Here is a 12,728-nt window from a genome sequence, read left to right on the forward strand (position 1 = left end):
ACAGGTTGGGGGGTAGGGCCACAAACATTCAGTCCATAACAGTTTCTTTCAGCCAGAATGGGAAGTGCTCAATCTCGTGGCCACTCAGTCTTTATAAAGGTACCCGTGTCATGTGGACACTTGGTGTAGGTGGCTCCAAGATGTTCCCAATTCCTTACAGGAAGAAGAAATTAAGCACTGACTTATAAAAGTTAATAGCAAAGCCCCTTTGAACAGCCCTCCATGATCAGACTGGTTACACTGACTTCTGTGGGCTTCTTGCAGACCCTGTTCTTCAAGCTGGAAGGGTGGCATCTGAGGCACAACTGATTCACTGAGAACAATTATTTCCCCTTATCTCCCTGCCCTTCTCCCCAACCCCTTTTTTATCTGCAAGTAAATTTAAAAAGGGGGGGGGAATTACATGTGTGAATCGAGTAATACCCAGAATACACCCAGAAGCACATTCTTGGTGGCTATATAAGGTTTTGTAAGCAGAAGCATGTTTGATTAGTGTGGCTGTGTGGAGAACAAAAACCATTATCTCCAGAAACACAAGGCCAGAAGCATTTTTTCTTGGAAATGCAGAATAGTTTAAAATATTGCCATGGGACAAGGAGATTTTACTCTGGCACGAACTCACTGAGTTTTAGTAAAAAAAAAAAAATTTTTTTTCCAGATTTGATGTTGATAATGTCACTCCTCAATGTGTCCCAAGGGTTAGGTTATGGATTCTTTCTCGGTCTGCAGTGAACTGCCTCTGTCCAGCGGTCTCCTCTCTTGTCATGGAAACCCAACACTCCAGTCTCTGTTTCTGCGTCAGAAGAGTGGTGAAAGGAATTGGCAACGTTGATAAGCTATTACCCTCTGTGTATTCGTTGTTTTTTTTTTTTTTTTTTTTCTCTGTGTATTCGTTTTGCCCTGTGAATGGCTGAATGCTTTAACAAGCTTATCAGTCCCACTTATTTAACAAATGTTAAAAACCGGAACTGTGGTTCCAACAGCTCCAAAGAAAACAGGACAAGGGTTGTAAACTTGAACATTTCCTTCTTGCAGTAAACTGGAGTTCAAAGAAGCTACAGAATTGAGTGGTAGGCATTTCACGCGTAATTGTAGGCAACAAAAATTTATTGTTAAACATTCCTTTAATGTTTCCTTCTTGACACAGTGTGTCCTTTATAGCAGAGGGAGTCTAGATCCAAACACTGAACTATTTCCAACTGAGGTTATCAGAGGTTATCTGCAGAGCCAACGAGTGCCGAGATCTCTGCTGCTTCCTTGATTTTCTTCCCGGTACTGCCTTTTCTCTGTACTCGCTTCAAACATCCAAAGAACAGCATTGTAAAATACAATAGAAAGAACAATGGATTCAGAATTTTTTCCCATCCTGTTCATTTATTTGGGACTACACCAATCCATGTTTCCTAAGGTCTCATCACTCAGCAACAATTACCAAGGCTCCATAATCCATTGGATTGACCAAGTCTGGCTTACATTGCAATGTAGGAAGTAAGAGCTCTCTCACAGGAGACCTAAACTCTAGGAAAGTAGATAATAGCTGGATGCATGTGTGACTGTCACCAGTGTATTCAGACCCATCCATTGCTTAAAGGTAAATAGCTCTGGGTACATCTCTACTCAGATATCTGTACTGAGGTACCTAGGGGTTGCTTGGCTGGTTGAAGAAGGCCTGAGATTGTATGGTGAAGATATCTGTGGGAATTTTAAACAGAATTAATGTCACGGAGGGTCAAAGAGCAGGGACCTTCCTCAGGGGTTATGTAGGAGAAACTGTGGATAAATGGCGTCCAGGGTAAAGGTACTGATGAAAGCTATGGCTTCAGGGTCCAGGGTCTCCTGAAACGTATCCTTGAGCCTCTAGGGATCTGTGGAGTCCAGGTTAGGAGCCGCTGCTGTGCCATCTGCCTGCACAGACAGAAAGCTAGTGTGGTACAGTCCAGAGAAGGCAGAAGAGGGAGCAGACGGAAGGGAAGGCGGTTCTGCTCTGAACACGAGAGGGAAGGCTGAAAGGATCCAGGGTCCCTGGGACGTTCCTGGTAGAGTGCCTCAGATGACAGGAGGCCTCCTTGGAAAGAGTCAGCAAGGACATCAGGCTGTGACCCAGAAAGATCCCAGACACCAGAGGCTGACTGCCGACTTCTGCACACATCTCAACAATTCTCACACGGGGCTGAGGATTTCCTTCTCAGCTGTTCACTGGGAAACAGATTTCATTCATCTGAAAGCAACAATGACTTCATGTTTGTCATCAGGGAGTCCAGGCCATCTACAGTAATAGTATTCTATTTTTATCCTTGGTGGAAAGTGGGAGTTGCTTCTTTGGCTTATAGAGCCCTTTCATCCTCACAATGAGCCTGAGGTCAGCACTGTACAGAGGAGCTGAGGCTCTGGGCAGTTTCAGGACTTGCTCTAGTACTCTTGGCTACAGTGGGTAGAGGCATGACTCCAAGCTCATTGCTCTTTTCATCATACCCTCTACTTGGTTCTTGGTCAGACAGGTCCTACTTTTTTTTGTGTTTAGTATTTCACTGCATCGCTAATGCTCACTTTCATCCCTGTGACAAAGATCACCAACTACTTCCCTGCTCTCTGCCTCGACCACTTGTTTGATGGTGTTGGCTATCTTGCAAGCAGCTAGAAGGCACCAGGATCTGTGACCCACCTGAAATGTGGGCACTAGGAACGTATCACTCCCACAAATGGAGTCCTCTGGTTACCCCAGAGTGCGGCCCAGGAGCTCTGCTTCCTCTGCCTCTCCATAAGGAAAGAACGACCAATCTATCCAGTGCCAGGGAACTTTTGCAAAGATGCCAAGGTACCCTGACCCTAGAAATGACAAGGTCCAGAGAAGAAATTCAGCTCCAAAAGGAATAGGAGTGTGTGGAGACCCAAAGAGCTGTTCCTGGAGAACCTCAGGCACATAGAAAATGAGAAGCCACTGACAAGTGGGACAGCTTTACTTCCCTTGACGTAGGAGCTGCTATATCAGGATCCAATGTCTGCTTTGAAGGGAACCTCCCTGTTCACACCAGAGCATTCTGTGGATACCTGTTCATGGCTGAGAGAAGGCTCTGGATGAAGACAGAGCAGAGGGTGGCTCGCAAGAGGATTACTAAGCGTGCCTGTCAGGGGTGATAGGGACCAGACCACAGGAGAGTCACATTATTTTGGGAAATGTGGGGATTACCACATCAGTGGAGTGTGGTGATGCCGACCTTGTGAGACGGGGAGGAAGCTCACATCCCACAGGGGGGACTTCTGGGCAAAGGGAAGCCACCATAACTGAAATCGGGGAATCAATTCTCGTTCCAGATCACCAGGCCCTTGGACTGCTGGGGTTTCTATGTTACCTACTTATTTGTGGAGATGGATTTTCTTTTCGTTCAACAAAATCTTTTGTTTGCAAAGCTTGGACCAAGTTACAGGGTTGTCTGGTGAAGGAACTTCCCCAAGTCTCTGCCCATGATTTTGACTGAGGCCAAACTGCTTAGGTGCACACTTTGCTGGCGCCAGGATTGTGCTACTATACAGTTTTCTTCAGGTGAAATTGTTGCCTTGTAACCCTCCTGATAGGCCCACAAACCAGCAGGATTAGTGTGTAGGTCACCTGAAAAATCATGTGAACGCCTTACAATATGCAAGTCTTTGTGTTTAGGGCAACTTAGCAAAGGGAGGAGCTTCGTGGGAACTTCCTGTGTTTGGCATAATCTTCTGTCAATGATTTACTTCCTTCAGCACTGTTGAATTGAAGGTTAGGTGGTGATTTATCAGAAAGTGTTGCAGGAATAATCTTGTCATCATTGCTAAGACGGCAGCTATTGGCTAACTACAAGTTTCTGGCTGGAAGGTAAGCTCTGATTTACTGGATTTGTATTTTCTGAAAGAGTTACATGTCAAGCAAAAAATAGACTACTGATGAATGGAGATCTCTGCTGTCCTGGAGTTGGCTGGAGTTAGAGCTTATGGTGAAGGAGAGGGTGGTACTGCAGGTAACTGCTCAGAGCCTGAGCTTTGGGGACAGGCAGACCCTAGTTAAAGTCATGGCTCCGCTAACTGTGAGATCTTGGCAAGTTATTTAACCTTCAGTTTGCTTCTTCTTAGTTCTATTAGTTTTTTGGTAAGTTATCTTGGATTTTCTAGGTAGGCAATCATATTTTCTACAACTAGTGATATTTTTGTCTCTTCCTAATATTCATAGTAGAAATTCTTTTCTCTTGTTTCACTGCATTGGTTAGACTTAGCAGAATGACGGTGAAAGTAACAGTGATAATGGACATCCATGTCATATTCCTGGTCTTAATGGGGATATTTCAAATGCTTCACATTAAGGATGATCATTGCTATATGTTCTCGTAGACATTGTCAGCTTAAGAAAGTTTCCTTGTGCTTTTTAAAAAGCATGAATGGATGTCAAATTTTAGCATGCTGTTGTTAGCATCTACTGAGCCAAAATGATCATATAGCTTTTCTTCTTTAATCTGTTGAAATAATGCATTTCATTAATAGTTTTCCTATTAATTCATTATTTTCCTATTACAAATCATCCTTACATTCCTCAAATAAAATCTAATCAATGCACCTTTCTTTTTAACATTGCTGGATTTGATTTGATCATATTTTATTTAGAATTTAAAAAATCAAAACTTATAATTATTAGAGAAATGCAAATCAAAACCACAATGACATATCACCTTTCATCTGTCAGAATGGCTAGCATCAAAAAGTCTACAAATAACAAATGTTGGCGAGGAGGTAGAGAATAGGGAACCCTCATACACTGTTGGTGGGAATGTAAATTGGTGCAGCCACTATGGAAAACAGTATGGAGGTTCCTGAAAAAGCTAAAAATATAACAGAAGTACCATATGATCCAGCAATTCCACTCCTTGGTATATAACCAAAGAAAACAAAAACACTGATTTGAAGAGATACATGCACCCCAATGCACATAGCAGCACTATTTACAACAGGCAAGATATGGAAGCAAGCCAAGTGTCCATCAAACGATGAATGGATAAAGAAGATGCGGTATATACGTATGTATATACAATGGAATTATTACTCAGCCATAAAAATAATGAAATTCTGCCATTTGCAGCAGCGTGGATGGATCTAGAGAATATTATACTTACTAAAATAAGTCAGTCAGAGAAAGATAAATACTGTATGATATCACTTACATGCGGAATGTAAAAAATAATACAAATGAACACACACGCAACACCAAAACAGACTCAAAGGTAGAGAAAACAAACTAGTGGTGACCAAAGGGGAGAGGGAAGGGGCCGGGGGCAAACAGGGGTAGGGGATTAAGAAATATGAACCATACTAGGTATAAAATTGAAAAGCAACAAGGATATATTGTTTAGCAAGGGAAATATAGCCATTATTTTATAAGAATTTTTAATGAAATATAATCTGTAAAAATACTGAATCACTATGCTATACACCTGAAAGTAATCTCATATTATAAATCAACTATATTTCAATTAAAAAATCTAAGCTTGAAAGTGATATTCAGGTATCATCTTCTTGTGTGCTATCTTTATCAGGTTTTGTGACTATAATTTTTAATTAATAGTGTTGATTTTAGGGAGCAGGACAGGAGAGAGGGGTAGACATGCTGATGAAGCTTCAGCTCTCCCTGTCGGTAATCCTGCTGCTTGCCTGTGGCTTCCTCTACCAGTTCACCCAGAAGTCCAGCTGCCTCTTCCCCCACCTGCCTCCCTACAAGTCCCAGCAGGGGCTGGAAGCCCTCCTGGGCCATGGGCGCAGCATCGTGTTCCTAGAGACCTCAGAGAGAATGGAGCTATCCCCACTGGTCTCCTGTGCTGTGGAGTCTGCGGCCAAGGTCTACGCTGAGCAGCCTGTGCTGTTACTTATGAAAGGGCTCAACAATTCCATGCAGCTGCCCCCAAACTCCACTTCCCCAGCCCTTTCCCTCCTCTCGGCAATAGACAATGTTTTCCTCTTCCCTTTGGATATGAAAAGCCTGTTTGAAGACACACCGCTGTTTTCGTGGTACACTCAGGTAAGTGTTCAGAGAATCTCAGAATGTCGGTGTTGGGAAGGACCATAGAAAATGGGTCCAATCTAGCCATTTTATAGATGGGTAAACTGAGGGTAAGGCTAGATTGTCAGAGATAGGCTAGAACCCAGATCTTTTGACTCTTGCCTGGTCTTCATTCTACGGTGTTGAGTCCTGATTCAAGGAAACAGGAGAGACTTGATTTAGGCTTATCTTTACCCTGCTGCCTTTTGCTTTCACCTTATTTCTTAGGATTTCTTGAGACTATTCTTAACTGAATGAGTTTCTACATCTTTTCTAGGTGTATAGACCATTCATTTTTCACTGACAGTTTTAAACCCATCTATGTTAAACTTTTTTGCACCTAAGGGGGGAAATAAGGCAATATTTAACTGGAAAATGATGTAAATAGAAAATTCATGAAAGATCAGGTGGGTGCTGCTGTATGAGATTGGGTTACATTGAGATGCAATCAAGAAACTCCTGGAGCTCTTAGGAATTTTGTAATTTTGTGCGAAACTCCCTCTACCTTTCCCTTTAAAGGACACTTGTGGTGGCATTTAGGGCCCATGATAATCCAGGATAATCTCAGCTCAAGATCCTTAACTTTTTTTTTTTTTTTTTTGGCCACACCGTGTGGCATGTGGGATCTTACTTCCCCGACCAGGGATCGAACCCACGCCCCCTGTGGTGGAAGCACGGGCCTCCAGGGAAGTCCCAAGATCCTTAATTTAATCACATTGGCAAAGATCCTTTTCCTATAGGAGGTAATATTTACAGGTTTCAGGAATTAGGACCGCTGAGTGGCTGTTATTCAGCCTACTACAGTATTTGTATAAAAAAAGAGAAAACTCCTGTCCCACCCTCTCTCATTCACCTGGGGACTGGGTGGGCTGTCCTGGGTGGGGGACACACTTGCACCTTGGGGGAGTCGGGCTGTGGTATCTTCTGCTCCAGTTAGGCTACAATAGGATAGCTGGTGGCCAGCTGTTAGGATGGCCTAGCGTGCCATCACTTGCTGGTGACCACTGGATTTGCTGCACTGATTTGGGCAACTGTAGCCCTTGAAGATGCCTAGGGATGAGTACTGAGGGGGTGGGGAGGGAATGAGCAAGCAGAATCCTAATCCCCTTTCTGGTGCTCACCTCTGGGGGAGCCTTGTGTTTTACGTTGATGTTAGTCCAATGCCCACATCAAGGTAGGCTTCCTTCCTTCTGTGCGGCTTTTGATATCTGGGTCTGTTCACTAATACTCACCAATTTACCAAAGAATCAACTTTACTTATTTTTACTGAAAGTAAGTGGGTCTCTGGAGTCAGACTGCCTGGGTTAAAATCTAACCTCTGCCTCTCTTACCTTGCACAAATGACTGAACTTCTTGGTCTTTCCTTTTAATTTTTCACTTGAAAAATAGGACTAATAATAGCACCTATTCTGAGGATTTGTGTAGATTATAAGAGATCAGAACAGTTATTGATAAATTTTTTTAAAATTTTTGAATTATATTTATTTTTTTATACAGCAGGTTCTTATTAGTTATCCATTTTATACATATTAGTGTATACATGTCAATCCCAATCTCCCAATTCATCCCACCACCACAGTTATTGATAAATTGTAGTTATTATTATTCATGAGGTTTTCAGCAATTGTATACAATATAATGACGTTAATAGCTCAGGTGAAGATTTCTGCAAAGTCTTAGTGGACTTGCTTTCGTTTGGCTTTATAGTAGAATTTTAAAAAATGTTTCTTTTGTCAAAAGCCAAGGGTCATTGTTTAATCTTTTAATCAACATGTTTAAATTCAGAAAAATCTACTGTGTTTTCTGTATTCAAAATTTTAGCATTCCATTTGGGAACACTGGCATTTATAATGGTTTATTTTTATTCGTTTCAAAGTCAATTTCTGTTTTGTTCACATTTCACCGTTTTCAGTTATCCTTGACTCCTCTGTCTCCAGCTCCATATCCAATCCATCAGCACATCCTGACCGGCTTTATCTTTACCGTGTGCCCAGGATGTGACCACTTCTCTCATCTCCTTTATCGTCACCCTGGTCTAAACCACCATCATCTCCTGCCTGGATTATTTCAACAGCTTCCTAACTTGCCTCTTTGCTTCTGCCCTTGCCCCCTGCCCCCATCTATTTTCCACACTGCACCCAATGTGACCCCTTTTAGACTAATTCAGATCACAACACTCCTTTCTTTCAAACCTTCCAAATCATTTCAGTCTTTACCCCAGCCTATGGGATCCTCCCTCACTCCCGCCCCTGTCCCCGCTCTGATCTGGTTTCCTACCCTTCTCCCTTCACTACTCTGCACTGCTGTTTTCCTGTTCCTGTACATAGTGAGCGTGCTCCTGCCCCAGGGCCCTTGCACTTGCTGTATCCTCTACCTAGAGCCCTCTTCTCGGAGATAGCAGCATGGTTCATCCACCCACTTCATCCAGTGTTCTGTTCGAACACAAGATAAGATAGTGCTGTATCCTGCCCCCTTCATAGCCCCCTCGCCTGACTTTTTTTCCTTCATATTCCTTATGAACACCCAACATATGATATATTTATTTGTTTGTTGTCTATCTCCTGCCAGTAAAGATTTTTATCTGTTTGTTCACTGCTGTATCCTTAGCAGCTTAGAGCTTGGCGAATAGCAAGTAGGCCTTCAATGAATATTATTAAAGGAATTAATTAGTGGATGAAGGCATGGATGCATTTTAAGATTCTTTTATCAATTTCTCAAAGAGCATAGCTATTAATCTATCTTATATTTTCATATTTATTTTTTTTTCTTTATCAGTTCTCAGCACTTTTAGGACTTACCAAAAAATTCTTCCTTCACAGTTTCATATTTGTGGTTAATTTCCATCCTGCTGAAAGTGACTCATAGGGTTCATTGTGAAATCCCTTCTGGGTTTCATCTTTCTACTGCTTTTTTCAAAAAACAATTTCATGAAATCTTTAAAAGCTGCTAAAACCTTCCCATTGATACTGATTGCTGTACACTTTTCACTTAAAGGCAACTTTTTTGGGTGGAGGTAATTTTGGTACATTTGCAATATTGGGCTTTTGGCAAATAGAGTTTTGGGAAGTTGGCTTGCTTCCTGCTCAGCTACCCTGTGCCTGGCCTCCTGCTGTGACATCCCTCCCTCTTCCCCTGCCTGGGGGCTGATTTGCACCTGTTCCTGCAGATTAACAGCAGCGCAGAGAGATACTGGCTCCACGTCAGTTCAGATGCATCCCGCCTGGCCTTCATCTGGAAGTACGGCGGTGTCTACATGGATACTGATGTCATCTCCATCAGACCCATCCCCGAGGACAACTTTCTGGCCGCGCAGACATCTCAGTTCTCCAGTAATGGGGTGTTTGGATTCCTCCCCCACCACCCTTTCCTGTGGCAGTGCATGGAAAACTTTGTGGAAAATTACAATTCAGATATTTGGGGCCACCAGGGTCCCGAATTGATGACAAGGATTTTGAGAGTATGGTGCAAACTCAGAGACTTCCAGGAGGTAAGCGACCTCAAGTGTTTAAACTTCTCCTTCTTACACCCCCAAAGATTTTATCCCATCTCCTATGCAGCGTGGAGGCGCTACTATGAAGCCTGGGACACAGAGCCGAGCTTCAACGACTCCTACGCACTGCACCTGTGGAACTACATGAACCAGGAAGGGAGGGCTGTGGTCAGAGGAAGCAACACACTGGTGGAAAATCTCTACCGTAAGCACTGTCCCAAGTCTTATAGGGACCTGCTTCAAGGTCCAGAGAGCTCGGTGACTGGGGAGCGGGGCCCAGGTAACAAATAGAGCCAATGTTGGGTCGTTGGTGCTACATCGTGGAACTGGCCACTTCCTGGAGTGCCAGACCTTCACCTGATCTCCACTTCCCCTAGGTGTGCGGACGCTCACCCACATATCAGTTACAGTTACAATTTTCCACATCATTCCACCAAAGAACTATTAGAACTAGTAAAGGAATTCAGTAAAGTGACAGTCAATACGCAAAAAACAGCTGCATTTCTAACCACTAATAATGAACCATCAAAAAGAAAAAGAAAACAATCCGAATGACATCTGCATCAAAAAGAACAAAACACCTAGGAATAAGTTTAACCAAGGATGTGAAAGGCCTGCACGTTGAAAACTTTAGGACATTGATGAAGAAACTGAAGAAGATACAAGGAAATAGAAAGATATCACATGCTCATGGGTTGGAAGGATGAATATTGTTAAAATGTCCATTCTACCCAGAGCAATGTACACACTGAAAGCAATCCCTACCAAAATTCCAATGGCATATTTCTCAGAAATAGAGCAAAGGATCCTAATATTTGTGTGGAACAACAAAGGACCAGGAATAGACAAAGCGATTCTCAGAAAGGAGAACAGGCTGGTGGCATCTCGCTCCCTGACCTCAAACAATATTACAAAGCTACAGTAACCAAAACAGTTGTGTGGTCCTGGCACAAAAACAGACACACGGACAAGATGAACAGAACAGAGAGCCCAGAAATAAATCTACACGGGTGTGATCAGTTTATTTATGACAAAAGGGCCAAGAACATACAACGGGAAAGGGCAGTCCCCTCAATAAACAGCACCAGGAAAGCTGGACACCACACACCAAAGAACCACACTGGACACAGTCTACACTGCACACAACAGGGACTAAACCCCCACAGTTTTCTACATCAAGACCTTTCTCTCCTGGGTCCTCTGAAGAGGGATCCCCCCAGCCCCCAGCAGTCAGTCGCACACAGGAAGTTTCTCCCCACTTTTCCTCACTTCTCTTCACTTTTTTCCTCACCGTTCTCTCCCAGTGGGACCTCCCCGGGACGGTCCTGAGAAAACTGTGCTCCTGTCCGCATGGATGCAGCCCAGTGTTGTCCTCAAGCTGAAACCCCAGCGGGTTCTAAGGAGACTGAGCACTGACAGCTACGTTGCCGTCCCTGTCCGGAAGCCAAAGTCCTACAGGTGCCGGAGGAGGTGGAGCTCCTGGTAGCTGAGCGAGGATGAAACTCTCACGTGCTCCGTGTCATAGAGGCGGGATCCGCGCCTCCTGCTGGCAGGGGTGGGGACGTGCAGGTAGCGCATGTCAGTAAGAGTGGGCTTTCTGTGAGTATAATAGAAAAATCCCAAAGACCGTTGACGTAGAAGTATAGAATTTCATTTCTCTCTCACGTAAAAGTAGTCTGAAGGCAGGCAGATCAGGGCGGGTATGGTCACTGCAGTCATCAGGGACCTAGGCTTCTTCCATCTTTCTGTTTGCCATCCTGCCCATGGTCCATATGGCAGCTTGATCTCCAGCCCATCATTTCTGCATTTCAGGCAGCAGGACGAAGGAAAGAGGAAAGGTGCACTTCCCTTATTTTATGAAGACTTCCTGCGAGTACCATATAACACTTCCTCTTACATCTCATTGACCAGAATGTAGCTGCAGGAGAGGCTGGGACATTCAAGAAGGAAGAGAAAATGGGTGTTAGGATAGGCAGCTAATGGTTTTGCTACGTGTTATATTTACTTTTGTAAGGTTAATTACAGGATCTGTTAGAGAATTGGCTGGGGAAAAAAGAGACTTGATTTCTAGTCCTGAATTTGATATTCATTAAAACATTCAGTCAGTAATATTAATTGAGTCCCTTCTGTGTGCCAAGCACTGATTTAGATGCTGAAGATGCTGCTGGATCAAGCAGACAAGGTCCTGTCTAAGTCAGCTTGGGCTGCAATAACAAAGTACTATTCACCAGGTGGTTTATAAACAACAACAATTTATTTGTCACAGTTCTGGAGGCTGGAAGTCCAAGATCAGGTTGGCAGCATGGTTGGGTTCTAGTGAGGATCCACTTCTGAGCGGCAGATGGCACACTTCTTGTTGAATCCTCATATGGTGGAAAGCGGCAAGAAAGCTCTCTGGGGTCCCTTTTATAGGGGAACTAATCCCATTCATGAGGGTTCCACCCTCACGTCCTAAACCTCCCAAAGGCCCCACTTCCTAATATCATCACTTTGGGGGTAGGACTTCAACATCTGAATTTGGGGGGGGGACACAAACATTCAGTCCATTGCAGGTCCCTAGTACTTACATCTTAATAACTGGCCACATCCCCCCTGGGATAGTGTCCTCTGCTCCCCAGGGTGTCTGCTATTCCCTACTCTACCCCAGTTGGCTTATAAAAGCAAATTACAAATTCAAATTTTAAAAACTGCTGGCCCTTCTACAGTCACATAAAAGTTTACCTCCTCTTTCTAGGAGATATGAGAATTAATATTTCTTCTACAAATACTCATCAACCAAGATTCTCTAGAACTTTCTTTTTGGTAGCTGCTTTAACGGAAACATAAGTTTATATTTTTCTCCATATATAAAATTATGATGCTTTTTCAAATGACATCCACCCATCCCCTTTCATTCTGATATTTCCCCCTTTGAGAATCACTGTTCTGACTGTCTTATTAAAAACTACCTGCAAGTCATGTCTCCTGCCCCAGCTTTATTTATTCCCAGCTACTTGCTCTGGATTCTTAGGTCCAGCCTGACCCCAGAGTGAGACTTTGAGGCCTGCTGCTACTCCCCATGGTTGCCCTCTGACCTGTGTCCCCAGAAGCCCTGCTGGGTTTCAGCTCACCTGAGTCTCTCCACAGGTGAGGCTTCCTAGGGCTAGCCCTCTGAGGGAGGAGAAGGGTCACACACGCTGGATCTAA

General features: G+C 43.6%; 1 protein-coding gene across 1 annotated transcript; it reads left to right on the top strand.

Moving 5' to 3' along the window:
• Nucleotides 1-5,620: 5,620 nt before the first annotated feature.
• A4GNT (alpha-1,4-N-acetylglucosaminyltransferase) lies at nt 5,621-9,833 on the top strand. The gene is made up of 2 exons (XM_067737212.1): nt 5,621-6,031; nt 9,219-9,833. The coding sequence occupies exons 1-2, from the start codon at nt 5,621-5,623 to the stop codon at nt 9,831-9,833; spliced, it is 1,026 nt and encodes a 341-aa protein (XP_067593313.1).
• The last annotated feature ends 2,895 nt before the right edge of the window (nt 9,834-12,728 follow it).

Source organism: Pseudorca crassidens, chromosome 5 (assembly GCF_039906515.1).
Source record: "Pseudorca crassidens isolate mPseCra1 chromosome 5, mPseCra1.hap1, whole genome shotgun sequence".
NCBI classification, from domain to species: domain Eukaryota; kingdom Metazoa; phylum Chordata; class Mammalia; order Artiodactyla; family Delphinidae; genus Pseudorca; species Pseudorca crassidens.